Raw genomic sequence first — 16,427 nt, forward strand, 5'->3', positions numbered from 1 at the left:
TTGTCTTGGCAGGTATTTTATATTGTTTACAGGTATTTTAAATAGAATTTCTCTTTCTATCTCTTGCTGCTGGGCTTTATTGGTCATGTAAAGAAATGCTGATGATTTATGTGGGTTTATTTTATATCCTGTGATTTTGCTAAGGTTGTTAATTATTTCAAGCAATTTTTTATTTGATGCTCTAGGGTTCTCTAAGTATACCATCATGTCATCTTGAAAGAGTGATAATTTTGTTTCCTCATTGTCTGTCCTAATTCCTTCAATTTCTTCTTCTACTTTTATTGCTAAAGCTAATGTTTCCAGTACGATATTGAACAACTGTGGTGATAATGGACATAATTGTTTCACCCCTGATCTTATGGAAAATGCTTCTAGCTTGTCCCTATTACATGTGATGCTTGCTGAAGTTTTTTGACAGCTATTGTTTCTCATTTTAAGGAATGCTCCCTTTGTTCCTATGCTCTCTAGTGTTTTTAATAGGAATATGTGCTGTATTTTGTCAGGAGCTTTTTCAGCATCTGTTGAGACAATCATATGATTTCTGTTTGTTTTGTTATTGATATGTGCAATTATATTGAAATTTTCCTAATATCAAGCCAACCCACATTCCTGGTACAAGTAGCCCTGGTCATTGTGTATAATCCTTGTAATATAGTGCTGTAATTGCATTGCTATTATTTTGTTCAAATATTTTTGCATTGATATTCATTAGGGAAATTGGTCTATAATTTTTTTCTGTGTTTTAGCTCTTCCTGGTTTAGGTATCAGCACCATATTTGTGTCATAAAAGGAGTTTGGTAGGACTGGAAAGGCTTTTTAATATATAAATGTGGTAATCTCCCACTTTTAAGAAGTAATCTTTATTAAAAATTTGTACTTTTCATATATTTTGTAAAACAGAATTGGTTATCAAGCAGTTGAAACCCTAGATAAATGATAAGAGAGTACAGCACCTAGCTGCCCTCAGTGGGTTCAAGTCATTAGGCATAGAGAAACCCCATCCCAAGGTAGTTATGACTATTGAGTTGGTATCAGTATTGTTGTCTAAAATCAAAATGTGCTACTTGAAGACCTAATGAATTGCTACTCACTAGAATTCTTCAAGTAAAGTGTCTTGACCCTTGTCAGGGAGGTTGGAGAGGTTGTTTTTATGCTTTCGTTTTCTTTACTTTCTTTTTTAAAAGGTCAGTTGTGTCTCTGGTCTGAATGTTTTGGATTAAGTGGCTGTCAAGGCCTTCTGTTCTGCGATTCTGTGATTCAATGCACTTTTTAGTTCCCTCCTCCTTACCACTCACCCCCATCCAACTGAAGTTCTTAAGTCATTTAAAAGAAACCTCCAAGCTCGGACATCGAAAACTACAGCAATGTTCGTGCCTTCTAATGTACCTTTTAACAACTGTTCAAATAACCTGGTTTCCCCTTCAAGCTTATTTAAACATCCTAGTGTGCTGAAAGTGAGGTAATTTATGACATTACTTTGATAAGCAAGGTAATATTGATTTGCTGTAAATGAGAATGACTGTCAAATCAAGTATTTTCTACAGTCTTCTCAAGTTCAGCCATAAAGGTAGACTTTATAGAAGGAAAGTGCTCCCTTCTTGTATAAACAGTTGGAGAGCTGACCTAAAGAAATCTTCTCATAAGTGTCCTGAAACCTGATTGTAGATTGATACAGAAAAGGGGAGGGAAAAGAAATGAAACAATTTTCTAGCAATTCTACATATTTTTGAGCTCTGTGTTCCATTTTGGCTTCATACACTGTAAGCCATCTTCTTTTAAGTTCACACTCTGGATTGGCTCATCCCGAGGTTATACATGATTTATGATAGCAGGTATTGCCTTCATGAAAAACAGACCTTCTGAACTTTAATAAGAAGGTGCTATTGAGAAGATGACTTTGGATTAGTCGATTGTCTTAGTTCCATCATGCAGCCATAAACACTTTCTGTGTTGTGCATTCATGGGACCTGATTACATCCCTGTGGAGTTGATAATGAGTTTAAGATGGTTTTTCAGAGAGCAAAATAACACCTTTACCCAAGCTGGTCTAAGCAATGAGGGTTTCAGCCCACGTAATTTTGCTGCCCCTAAAATTCTTTTGCTACTTGAAATAAGTACAATAACCCTTCTATTAATCCATTTTCATCCTTTTGATTTCCTTTCAGTTTTTACCTTTTTTCATTACTGCTATTTTCATATTCCTCTCCCATCACTTCAGAACAAATACCTTTTCTCAAACAGCTTTTTAAGGTTCATGTCCCTTTTGGGAAGATATTTCTTCTCCACAATTGTTGATTTTTGTTAAGTATTTTCCATAGTTTCTGCCAGTTATGATTGATGAATGTAGCATGTAGACATTGAGCTCCCATAAGGAGTGTCATATAGTTTTCAGTATATGTTCTGGAAAGTTTCTAACCCTGACAAGAGTAAATTCTTCATAAAGAAGAATTATTTGTTAAAAAAGGAAATCTCTCTATGGACAAGACCTTATGTTTTCCCCCCTTGACTTTTGTTTTCCAGGTATGCTTCTTGTCACAACAGACACCCTTGGTCATGATTTTCATGTCTTCCAAATCCTGACTCATCCGTGGTCCTCATCACAGAGCGCTGTCCATCATTTGTACACCCTTCATAGGGGAGAGACTGAAGCCAAAGTAAGTCATTTCTTTGTTCTTGATGTAGTCTTTGGTTTGTCTCCGTGCTGTCAGTCATATTATAGTGGAGTTAAATGTGGATTTCAGTAAGGAAATGCTGTCTTTTGTGATGGAGCCATAAGGTGTTTTTTGGAGATAAGTTTTGCACAATTGCAGTGAGGTATCACTTTTCTTCATACATTACATTGCTACCAGAGGCCTTCAATGCTATGGTTTTACTGAACCTTTTTCCTTCAATTTTCTTCACTTTTAAAAGCGTGTCAGAACCTTATGTAAAACCCAGTCCTTTTTGTTTCAGACTAGTATCCAAAGGCAAAATGTGTGCAGGAAAAAAAAAGAAAAAATATGCCTGAGACTAATTACCCCCTTTTGGAGAACATGCTTTAATATAAAAGGGGACTATAACATATGTGAAATTATTAAAGACATTTAGAATTACCATGAAGAAAGATTGTCTTTTTAGTATTAGTAGTAAAGTTAGAAGTCTTGCCCTCCACTACATAGGACTCTCTGATCTCCACATTATAGTGAACTCTAACTCAAGCTTTCTGAATTTCAAATAAAGTATGTTAAATGGGAATCTTTAGGGAACTCTCCTCATAGTTTTCCCCCTGCTTTTTCTTTCCTCCTGTCATAGTTCAGAAAGATTTATTGATACAGTAGCTACAGATGTATAGTGTGGCTTCGAGGTTTTCTCTTAGTTCACTTTTTTGATTCTGTCAGATCAATTGGGAAATCTCAGCTTTTGGCATTCAACATCTTTCCCAAACTATCACCATTGAGCATTTTATCCAAACCAGCTGTCCTGGGGAGAGTGAGAAACTAGAGGATGGAATTCCAACCACTACAAACATAATTTTTTATTTAACTTCTCCTAATGCTCTTTCACGTGAATTAATAACTATATTCACAATTTACACCCACTAGAATTAAGCTCAGTAAATATTCATGGGCTTATGTACATGGCTTTTCCTTTGTCTTACCAGCTCCCTTTCTTTCCTCTAAGGTAGGAATAGATAAATAGTAATGGTATCAAAACTTGTCATTAAAATTTATAAAGACAGAGATCATATCCTCTATTTCTTTTGTACTTTCATCCTCTCATAGTTCTGATGCTGTTAGTATTGTAGCTGTTCAGAATTGAAGTTGCGCTATTGTTTCCATGCCTTCTGTTTTGAACTCAAGTTATGTATATGTTACTATATATTATTATTATATTATATTAGATATAGCCAAATTATTATATTTTTATTATATCAGATATATCTATAAATATATAATTTATTATGTTAGATATATTAGATTTATTATATTAGATATATAATAATAAATATATTATTATATTAGATATAACCAAATATAATTATATATTATATAATACTATATTAGATATAGCCAAAACATATGATATTATTAAGACTTCCCTCTCTAATTGCAGAGGAATTCATAATTCTCTACAAATTTTTATAGAGGACTTTGCTTTGCTCCAGTGTCTCCAGAGAAGGGTGACAGGATCATAAAGGAGTTCATTTCAGATAAGTGTCAGTTGAAGTTCTTGGGGATTTTTAGCCTGGAGATGAAAGGAATCTTGGCAAATTTCACAGCTTTCCACAAGAATGAGAATGATGGACCTAGATTTGCCCTTCTTGGCTTCTTAGGGAAGAACTAGGAGCAGTGGTCAAAGTTTCAAGGAGGTGAATTTAGCCTTGATTTCAGAAAGACTTTATCAATTAGAAATGTTGATAAGTATATTGGGCTGCCTTGGGAAAGAGTCGTTTACTTCTCCATGGAGGTCTTCAAGCTCAGGCTGGAAAACCACGTATGTGTTAAGGAGGATTCCTTTTGTCATCAGTTGTGTTCGATGGCCCCTGCCCTTCCTTCCATCTCTCACAATCTGTGATGCCATGCATCAGTGAAACATTTCCTAATGACTTCTTATTGTTTTTATGGACATTGAAGGGATGGAAATTATATTAATTTTCCAAGTGGGTAAATGGACACACATACACACAGATTCAATATTCTATTGGGTTATATTTTCTAGTATTTGCTTCCAGACTTTGTTACTAAGAGGTAGTACTTCTGTAATAAGGAACGTGTTTTAAATTAGTTTGAAATTATAGGAACTTGACCTGTGATTTTGTTGATATGGGAAATCCTAGCTAGCATCATCTTTCTAACTGAGAGTCTTAGTGCATTGCCCAAAGCACTGAGAGATTAGGTGACTTCCTTAGAATCATAAACCATACTATATCAGAGGCAGGGCTTGAAACCAGGCCTTTCTGACTGCAGTAATGATGATGCCATCAATGCCTTTCTAGATATAAAATGAGGTAGAAAAAGTTATGCTTTTAGCAGGAATAGAATGAAAGGAATAATTAAACAATTAAATGCAAGATCTTCTTACATTTTAGAAACTGACTTATTTCAAACTTTAAAGGAATGAGTAAATCCTCCTGTATTTTAGTAGTCTTCAATGAGCTCTCCTTTCTTCTGAATTCCTGTAGCTTGTCTTTCGTTTTCAAAGAGAGCCAATGGCATCGCAGGTGATGTCTTGACTGGATGGTGAATTAGATTTAAGTGAGGCAGAGTTGCACAGAGTTGCACATAGTCACCAGCCTTACTGTCTCTTCCTGAATCATCTGAAATCCAATGGCAGGACAAGTCAAGACAACTGGCAGTGGTCCAGTATGCAGTGGATGACCTTGGCATCTTCAATGTGTGACCAAGCTCTGAGTGCTCCATAGCATCTGCTTCAGCCACCTTCATGATCTTTGGAACAAATTGTTCTTATCTGCCCATTCTTCTGGGAGAAATCTTCACATGCTTGCGTAGACATCACCTAACTCACTGACAAGTTTGAGGCCTTTTAGTTTCCCTCTACCTGGGTTAGCCCATCTGCTGACCCTGTTTCCCAGATTGTGACAGCTGCACATGCTACAGTCATAGGTGAGAATTGGGTGAATCAGGTGGACACCAAACGTGGATGAACAGCCCTGAAAAGGGTTCAGCAAGCTCTCACATCAGAGGTGCTAGTCTTCTGAACACCCCAATTCCCGTAGCACACATTATCTATACCACACATTACACATTCTTTTACATTGTTATTTGTCTTACTGTACATATATATTTAACTTGTTTGTAATGCTTTTGAATCATGGCTAGCTGTTTGGATCCCCTGTTCCTGTGCTTTGCATATCCTCCGTGTATCAGTGAATGTAAAATGGGAATACCAACTATGTTCCCATTTTATAGCCCCAAAAATCAAGGGTTTGAGCAGCTATGTAATTTGCCCACTGAGTTAGGACTTTGTCACAGTCTCCTAACCACAAAACCTCAAAATGCAATCACCCTGACTTGGCCACCATGAAAATTATTTTTTTACAACTTTCCTACTGAAAATCCTTTTAGGCTCAGATAGGAAATTAATAAATGATATGTATCATATATTTAGAAATACTTGTAGCATGTGATCTACTTGCTTTTTCATTTCTTTACAATCAGGTTATTCTAGATTTAGCTGAAACATTTGAGGATGCTTTAATCAGGCTGCAGAAAGTCAAGTATGTGGATCTAATTATGTTGAATTAAGTTGTTTTGTGGTCTGTGACTTGGGATATCATCTGCATCTGACAACAATTTTCCTTATAAAGCACATATGTAGTAAGAAAAATATTCCTTGTTTTCAGCAGTTAAGTCATATGTGGTTGAAACCTTATGGGTACTCTTAACATTATTGTAGTGTTATTCAGCTTCAATAAAGTGTCTCACTGAAAGCAGGGTTCTCTTTGAACATAAGATACATAGCAGAATTATTCTTGAAAGAAATATCAGTCAGATAAATGTCTGGCAAACAATATTCCTCTGAAAGTATCAGAACAGTCCATCCAAATGGAGCACAATTAGTACCTTTCATTGCCAAAAAAGAAAAGAAAGAAATCCTGCTGGTTAGTAGGTTTACTAAATTGAAACCATTTGATAGTCACGTGATTTCTTTCAGCTTTAAGGGAGTGCCTTGTAGTATGTATGTTAACAGCTTTGTGGTGAGAAGCATACATGCATATTTTAAAAGGTGTGTTTCCAACTCTCTCTTTCATTCTTGAGTTTTGGAAACCAAATTCATTTGAGCCCAATTTTGCTAGATTGGCGATATGAGGGGAATGAATGACCTCGCTAATGAAGGGAAGGAAGGAAAGGGAGAGAAAGAGAAAGAGAGAGAGAGAGAGAGAGAGAGAGAAAGAGAATGGCCATTATGCATTCTGAAGGTAGGTAATATATTATCTTTCACCTTTGCATTCTTTGCATTAGTCTCTAGCACAGGACATTGATCTAACAAGAAAATAGAACTCTTAGGCCTTAGCAGGAGACGAAACAAAAGCTAAGCAGAGGATGCATTTATTTGATGGATCAGGATTAGTAATGGGGTTGTTCGGTGTGAGAGAAATGTCTTTGTGTATAGGAGTCTTAAGAAATGGAGCTGCAAAATGTGATAGGCCCCACTAGCACCTGCTAGAGGTAGCTAAGTGGCATAGTGGATAGAGTGCTGGGGCTGGAGTTTAGAAAACATGAATTCAAATCTGGCCCCAGACACCTCACATCTGTTTGCCTCAGTTTCCTCAATTTGTAAATGAGGATAATAATAGCACCTCTCTTCCAAGGTTGTTTGGAGGATCAAATTAAATATTTGTAAAGTGCACAGTATAGTGCCTGGTACATAGTAAGCCCTTAATAAATGCTGATTTCCCTCCTTTCTTACATTGAGTAGCAGCTGCAATCTTTAAACAGAATTCTAAAATGTGACCTTCCACAATATGAATTAGGGGTTGGTTGTCTTTGGTGAGAAGATTTACTGCCAGATCTCTCTAGATATTGAATGAATGAATGAACAAAGCATTTAAACCACTTATTATGTACAAAGTACTGTGCTAAGTGGTGAGAATGCAAAGAAAAAAGTAAGATAGTCCCAGCACTTAAAGACCTCACATTTTAATGGGCAAAGGTTTCAGCTGCAAGTTAGAAGGAAGAGTCTCATGGTAGTAAAGCAATTCTTAATGCCTTTTCCAATGTTATTTCCCTTGCTAGAATCATATCTTCTCTTACTTTCCTTTTCCTTTTTGATATATGTAATTTATACATACATGTAACACACACAGGGACAATACAAACAACAAAGTAAATGGTGGAGTTTTTATTTTTTTCCTGCATACTAATTTCATATGCAACGTCTTCAATTTGACTATAGGCTCCAGTGGCTCAGTGACAGCTCACCTTTATCTATGAGCTTAGGGTTTAGGCACCATGGACAGGGTTTTAATCTTGAAGTCATGCAATCTGAGTTTAGATCTCTTCTCTGCCACCTACTGTCGGTGTGACCTTGGTAAAATCATTGATCTTTTCTAGGCCTTTAACCTCATATGTAAATGAGGGGATGTATTTGATAATGTCTTAAGTTCCTCTCCAGCTCTATATTTTTCTAAAAGTTTTTTAAAAATAACAAAACTATGAAAAACCTTGATAGTTGTGATACACACATGTGTATGTACAGAGTATGTCAAAAGTCTTAATGCAGATTTAAACTATTAAACCTTAAATCTGCATTAAGATTTTTGAGATGCCCTGTGTAAGTTGGTTTAACTTATAGGTCAAATTTGCACAAGAATTGTAGAATTCACATTTTTAACAGCTAAGATTATGATTATATTTCATACAGGGATTGTTTTGCTTTATAAACTGTAAGAATACATACACGTGTGTGTATGTATACACAGAAAGTGAGGGGAAAGGAAAGGAAGAGAGAAGAGGAGGCAGAGGAATAGGAGGGAAGTAAAAGAACGAAATAGAGACATGACAAAGAGAGGGAAAAAAAAGAACAGTCAGGGACAGAGAGATTGAGAGATAGAGTGAGAAATACTGAGAGAATTCCACTTGTTGATTAATTGACAGCATTGGTTTAATTGGGCTTGAATTTTTAAGCACAAATACCATCTTCTTAACTTTTCCTTCACCTTCCTTTTTTTCTATAAACCAGCCATTGCTGTGGTTCCTATTAATTATTGACCAACCAGGTGAACTTGAGGTGGCTCACACAGTAAAATGTTTCCTTATCTTTATGCCACTCTAGATCTGGAGATCTGCATTAAAGGGCATGTGTAAATTGTGATATGTCTAAAAAGCCTGAATATATTTAGTGAACTTTTATTGAATGCCATTATTCACTGAACCGGTCTAGCTAATATTTTAAATTTGAGGGCAAATAATAGTCATAATTCATCAGGGAAAAATATATAAGGAAAAAACCCAACATACATTTTTCAAGAAGTCAGTTTCCTAAGTGACATAAAACATCTCGTGCACATCTCTTGTGTAGTGCTTCAAGTGAGAGGGCATATTGTCTATTTCACAATTTCTATTAACTTTTGCAGCCAACTGGAGCTTTCAATGAACTATTATTGTTTTTAAAAATTTCACTCTTAGTAGATGCAAATCCTAACAAAAATATGGGAGATCGAGGGGCTGCTAGGTGGCACAGTGGATAGAGCTCAAGCCTTGGAGTCAAGAAGACCTGAGTTCAAATCTAGCCTTAGACACCTGACACTTACTAGCTGTGTGACCCTGGGCAAGTCACTTAACCCTGATTACCTCACCAAAAAGCAAGAAATTTAAAAAAAAAATTAAAAAACGGGAGATTTTCAACAAATTCAAATCAGAAAACATTTATTATTTACTGTGTGCTAGGCCACTGTGCTTGGCCCTAGCATACAAAGACAATATTTAGAAAACAGTCCCTAATCTTAAAGAGTTTACAGTATGTGGGGAAATAAGAACGTCTACATAAGTAGTTAGGCTAGACAGTGTAATTCAGAGGAGAAGAGATGGTTAATAACCAATGAACTCATAAAAGGCTTCTTGTAAGAATTGGTCTCTGAGCTTTGCTTTGAAGTTGAGGATTCTGTGAAGTAGAGGTGTAGAGAAAGTGCATTGCAGACATGGGGAGCATGCATTATTGCAAAGGTACAGAGGCAGAGATGTCATGTACAGGGAGAAGATGGCTGGCCAATGTACCTGAAATATAGTGTGCGAAAAGGATGAAACATATGAATTAGACTGGAAAGGTAAAGTCAGACTGGATTATGGAGGTCTTTAAATGCCAGACTCAGGAATTTCCTCGTTTTCTTTGTAGTAATGTAAAGTCACTGAATATTTTTTAATAGGAGGGTGACACAATCATTCGTTCAGTATGCATTTATTAATCATCATATGCCTGACACCCTGCTTAGTCCTGGGGATGCAAATACAAAAAGAAATAGTCTTCCTTTCAAGTAGCTTATATTTTAATGAGGGAAGACAGCACTTATACAGGAGTAGTGACCAGGGAAGGGAGTCATGGAGTTGGTGAATTGATACATAGAATATTCAATTGATACCATTTTCTGGAAACATTAACAGTATTGGTTTGATTATTGTTCCAAGAGCAAGAGATGGAAAGGTGGGAGAGACTGATGACATGTGGCCTCTGACTATATGGGATGAAAAGTTGAAACATGATCTGAGCCCTATAGTTAGTTTGCATTCACTCAATCACAAATCAATAAGACTGGGTACTTAGGGTGAAAATTCTAAAGATGAATGGATTAATTTCTCCAAGAACTGGATGGAGCATAGATTCTTGGTGTTTATAATATAGGTTCAGGTCTGGATAGATATAAGTGGTAAGAAGCAGCACAACATGACTAGTCAGTTATACTTCATGGAAACACAACCTAGAGGTAGGAAGTGAGCTCTCTGTCCCTGGAAGTATTCGAGGAGAATTGATTTTTGTTTAGATGTCCTCAAAGGGTTCTTCTGAAACTACTTAATCATATCTTTTGATAATTTATCAATTGAGAGATGATTCATGTTTTTATAAATTTGCCTCAGTTTTCTTTATACTTGAGAAATGAGGCCTTTATCACAGAAACTTGCTGTAAAATTTTCCTACCAGTTTACTATTATCTTTCTAATTTTGGCTGCATTAGTTTCATTGTGCAAAACTTTTTAAATTTCATGTAATCAAAATTATCCGTTATGCTTCTCATGATCCTCTCTATCTCTTTTGTTCATAACTTCTTTCCTCATCTGTAGATCTGACAGGTTCATTTTTCCATGCTTCCCTAATTTACTTAATTTTACTTTAATTCACCTTTTATGTCTAAATCTTTTATTCATTTTGACCTTATCTTGGTATATAGTATGAGGTGCTGGTCTCTGGCTAACCTTATTCTTAATATTGAAGATAATGTAATTAATGTCATGAAACTTATTTCCCAGTTATCCTCAATCCTCCTTGGCTCTTTTTTGATTATGGCTTTCAGATGATCCAGTATTTCTTAAGTTATCTCTCCTCAGTCTGTTTTCCAGGTCAGTTGTTTTTCTGGTGAAATATTTCACATTTTCTTCAGTTTCTTTTCAGTCTTTTGACTTTGTTTTATTGTTTCTTGATGTCTCATGGAATCATTAGCTTTCACTTGACCAATTCTAATTTTTAAGGAGTTATTTTCTTTTGTGAGATTTTGTGTCTCTTTTACCAAGCTGTTAATTCTCTTTTCATAATTTCCTTGTGTTTCTCTAATTTCTTTTCCCAATTTATCCTCTACAACTCTTATTTGGTTTTTAAAGTCATGTTTTTGAAATTTAATTTTTTTTTTTGTTCAGCTCGTATAGGAATTCTTGTTGGACTTGTGTCCAGTCTGCATTTTTTTTTCATTTGGGACTTTGTTTATAGATATTTGCAAATCATTGTCTTCTGAGTTTGTGTCTTGAGCTTTCCTGTCACCATGATGGCTTTTTATGGTCAAGTTATTCCTTTTTCTTTTTGTTTTCCTTGTTTGCTCATTTTCCCGGCCTATTTCTTGATTTTATTCTTTATGTTTGAATTAGCGTATGCTCACCTTGGGAGTTGTGGGGTGGTGGCTGGCCTGAGTTTCTGCGGCTAGATCTAGGGGCATGTGGGTTTTCTGTGTTTCCAACTTGGTGTGATCCGGTAGAGTTCTGGTCATTATCCTCCTGCCTGTGCTCTGCTCCTTATCCAGGTAGTGCCTCTGTTCCCTTGCCACTGAAGACCATGAGTATTCCTCTATTCCCTGGAACTAGGTGATAAGCAAAGGAGCTCTCAAATGGTTTCTCACCCTGTGTCCGGTGCTAACACCAGGGTTCCACGTAATATTTCTCTGACCAAATGCTTAGTGTACCCTTACTCTTCTCAGGCTCTGAGTGGCCCTGGTGGTCCTCCTGCCACTCCTGTTGCTACTACTCCTGCAGGTCCCATAGCTGGTGCTGCTTCTGCCACACAGGCCAACTCCTAGTTACAGTTTTCTGTAAACCTCCCTTTCTGTCCTCCTAAGTTTTCCTGGGGCAGAAAAATGAATCACTATGACTTTTTTTTCCTGGTTATCCTCCTTCAAATTTGATTGGAAGCATATATATATATATATATATATATATATGCATATATACATACACACACATATGTATATATACATACATATATATGTATACACACATATGTATATATATACACATACATACACACACACACTATATATATATATATATGTTTGGCGAGCCAATTGGGGTTGAGTGGCTTGCCCAGGGTCACACAGCTAGTGAGTATCATGTATTTGAGGTCAAATTTGAACTCAGGTCCTCCTGACCCCAAGGCTGGAGCTCTATCCACTGCACCACCTAGCGGCCCCAATTGGAAGCATTTTTTAAAAAAGTTTTTAGAGGATTGGATTGGGAGAGCTAAACAGAAATGCTTAATTCCCTCTACCATCGTGTTTCCACATCAGACCACTCCAGTTGTCAAATGCTGAACAAAATGAAAGACCTGTTTTCACAGAGGTTTATCAGTGATATTCATTATAGGACTTGTGTTATCTGCTCCTGTACTTCAGATTTTCCCCCAACATCTGTATCCCTTAGTAAACTAGCATTTATTAAGCACCTCCTATTTGTTAGGCACTATGCTGAGCAATGAGAAGACAAAGAAAAGCAACGAATCAGTCTGTGCTCTCAAGAATCTCTCCTCTCCCATAATTTCTTTCCTTTTCCAGGCTTCAGTAGCCTGCCCATTGTTCAATGTTTCTGCTGTGCTCTGGGTAATGTTTATGCATGGTAATCAGTTTGGGTTTCTCATGTGGCATGGATATTTACTTTACATATGTACATATTTATTTTTACAATATTTTAATGAACTTTTATTTTTATTTCCTTTTAAAATAATTTTATGTAGGATAGTATGGCAGGGAAAATGTAGTTCAGTTCCCTTTTCTCCCAAACGGTAGGTTTAACATCTTCAAACAATTAGTGTAACATAAATGTTTTACTAGACACTGAGGAAACAAAGGTTTTGTACAGCTTGTGATTCATTTGGTTTCAGGGTGATGCATAGAATGTGGTATGTACTATTAGACTTGTGAATTATAGGTTGAAGTTTGCTTACTAAGTTTGGTGAAGCTACTTATACCTTTGATATGCTAAGATATACTTCCAGGCTGATTAGTTATAATGAAATGAGCACTTGGACTAGGAGTCAAAGACCTGGGTACCAGGCTTGCCCCTGCAACTGATTTACTCTGTAACCATGGACAAGTTATTTCTTCTCCTTGGATCTCAGTTTCTTCATTTGTGAAATGGGAGGATGATCTCCAAGTTTGCCTTTATTTTCAAAATTTTCTGCTTTTCCTTTTTTCTAAGTTAAGCCCCTCTGAGAAAACTCATTCTTGTAGTAATGGAACAGTAGAGTGCCAGACTGGAGCCAAGAAGACTCATCTTCCTGAGTTCTAATGTGGCCTCAGACACTTACTAGCTGCATGACCCTGGGCAAGTCACTTAACCCTGTTTGTCTCAGTTCCTCATCTGTAAAATGAGCTTGAGAAAGAAATGATAAACCACTTCAGTATCTTTGCTAAGAAAACCCCAGATGGGGTTATGAAGAGTCAGATATGACTGAGTAACAAACAGCAAACTGATACTTACTGATATCTTGTTACAATAAATACATTTTCTAATGTATCCCTCCATCCTTCCCCTCCCAGAGAGCTATTCCTTATGAAAAAGAGGAAAAATAATGAAATCAGAGCAAATGACCAACATATCAAAAAATTCTGATATAAAAAGTTTACAACCATATTCCCCTACCCTTTTTAAAGAAGGGGAAGGGGAGAGTCCTCCTTTTATCTCTTTTTAAGGTCCATGCTTGGTTATTATAATTTTAGTTTTATTTGTTTTGATGGTATTCTTTCCATTTACATTGTTGTAGTAATTGTGTTCTTTGTTTTCTTGGTTTTGCTTACTTCATTTTGCTTTAATTCATATGAATCTTCTCTTGCTTCTCCGTATTCATCATATTCATTCATGCTCAATAATATTCTGTAACATTCAGGTACCACATTCTGTTAAACCATTTTCCAACTGTTGGATCTATACATTGCTGCCTTTCAAAATGAATTATGGAGTGACAGGACCAACAAAAGGACAGGGTGAAACAATTTTCTGGCCCAAGACAACTTAGAAGTTATTAGGAAAGGTCTGTCTCACTTTTGATTGCCTAGTTAGTAAATTTGGCAAGGGTAGTGTCATATGTTCTTGTATTATATTCATAGATATGATTAATGATTCACCTTTTGTTTGATAACCAGGCTCTAGGTATTGAAGATTAAATTGGGAATTTTTCCTTGAACACGAGGAACGATGAATTGATTAGGATGACATAAGAACCGAACTATCACCCCAGTCTTGATTCTCTTGCTTGCCAAATTTAGATGAGTCCAATAGATTCAGTAACCTCTTTGGAGATATATTCTTTTTCTTCTGTTCTTTTCTCTTTGTTCTCCCCCCGCCCAACTTGGTTATTTGTAATTAAATATCAGGCTCAGTGTACTAATGTTTGTGAAATTTTCTTCTACTTATATCAGACTACAAAAAAGTTGATGAGCACAAAAGTAAAGGGCTATCCTGGAAGAGTGAGGAGAAAGGGAAACTTCTGGATCTTGTCAGAAACCTCAAGATTTGGAGGGAGCTCTAGAGAGCATCAGAGTTGACCTTCCAACAGAATATTGGCTTATTTAAAATGGTTTTTAGTCCAGTCAACTTTAGAGTTCAGGCAAGCTACAGGATGTTCCAAGACCAACAGTTCTATTTGCTCCATGATGAAAGTTAAGCTGTTGCTTGCTTATATTTTCTCTTTGATCTCCATATATAAACACGGAGGAGGGGGAAAAGGCCTGAAAACAGTATTATCTCAGTGTAAAACAAATAAGCATGATGATAACACAGGTGGACTGATGGCCAGCACAAATCTTTTAGGCCAGATAAATCTTTTAGGCTGCCAGAATTTTACTTGTACTTATTGACCAAGTGTTGTTATAATTGACCTTACTTCAAATTGTTAAATATAAGGTAAGATAGAAATGATCCATATTCTATTCATAAACCAGGAAGAGATTTGTACTTTCGCAAAAGACGTAACTTTCTGTCCTGTTAACTCTCAGATGTGTAAAATAAACATATAAGTATCTATCAACATAAAAATGCCAACTTCCTGAACCTAAAGAGTACTAGCAGTCTTTCTGTTAGTCCTGGATAATTGTGCTGAACAGTGATAATTTCTGCAATTAAAAAAATAATCAAAATCCCATCCCCTGCCCCATGCCAGTGGGGCACAATCAGGTACATACATTTTTTAAACATTCAATTTTATTTTATTTTCAGTTTTGAATTTCTCTCCCTCTCACCTGTCTTTATACCCCAATTGAGAAAGCATGAAAAAAAATCACTATAAATATATGTAGTGAAGCAAAGCAAATTCCCTCATTAGCATTGTCCAAACAATCTGAATTCTAAGTCTTTCACTCTGTATCTGGAGGCGGATAGCATGTTTCACCATGAGTTTTCTGAAATTGTCAATGTTCATAAAGTTTTGTCTTTATAATATCTTTGTTATTGTATAAATTGTTCTCCTGTTCTCATTTCATTTTGTATCAGTTCTTATAAATATTCTCATGCTTCTCTTAAACCATCCTCTTCATCATTTCTTATAGCACAATAATATCCCACAATATTCATATACCATAAATTGTTCAGCCATTTCCCAATTGATGGACATGCCCTCAGTTTCCAATTCTTTGTTACCTTTAAAATAGCTGGTATACATATTTTTGTACATGAATACTTTTCCTTTTTCTTTGATTTTCTTAAATCAAAGTAGAAGTCATTGAATCAAAGGGTATGTGTATATATTGTACTCCTTTAGCTTTTGGGACATTATTCCAGATTCCTGTCTAGACTGGCTTGACCAGTTTACAGTTCTACCAACAGTGCATTAAGGTATGTGTTTTAATTGTTTTGATTTGCATTTCTTTAATTATTGTTGATTTCAAATGTTTTTTCACAAGACTTGATAGCTTTGATTTCTTCCTTTGAAAATTGTCTTTTCCTATCCTTTTATCATTTATCAATTGAGGAATGACTCTTATTCTTACAAATGTGACTCAATTTATCTTAGTAATGAGACCTATATCAAAGAAACTTGTGGCAAAGATTTTTCCCCCAATTTCCTCGGTCTCTTTTAATTTTAATTGTGTGATTTTATTTACACAAAACATTTTTAATTTCATGTAATAAGAATTGCCCATTTTACCTCCTGTGACCCTCTCTATCTCTTGTTTGATCATGAACTCTTCCCCTATCCATAGATCTGTCAGCTAATTTCATCCATGATCCTGAATCATGAGC

The 16,427-nt window shown here is 35.9% G+C and overlaps 1 protein-coding gene across 9 annotated transcripts in view; it reads left to right on the forward strand.

Annotated features, from left to right (window-relative positions):
* The window catches only part of BCAS3 (BCAS3, microtubule associated cell migration factor), a 781,854-nt gene that overhangs the window by 259,420 nt on the left and 506,007 nt on the right, over positions 1 to 16,427 (forward strand). For all 9 annotated transcript variants that reach the window (XM_027870394.1, XM_027870395.1, XM_027870393.1 and 6 more), the window contains exon 14: positions 2,521 to 2,654. In XM_027870394.1, coding sequence (XP_027726195.1) covers positions 2,521 to 2,654 — 134 coding nt within the window. The remainder of the gene's footprint in view (positions 1 to 2,520; positions 2,655 to 16,427) is intronic.

The sequence above is a fragment of the Vombatus ursinus genome, unplaced genomic scaffold (assembly GCF_900497805.2).
Source record: "Vombatus ursinus unplaced genomic scaffold, bare-nosed wombat genome assembly UNPS02014797.1, whole genome shotgun sequence".
In the NCBI taxonomy this organism is placed as follows: Eukaryota; Metazoa; Chordata; class Mammalia; order Diprotodontia; family Vombatidae; genus Vombatus; species Vombatus ursinus.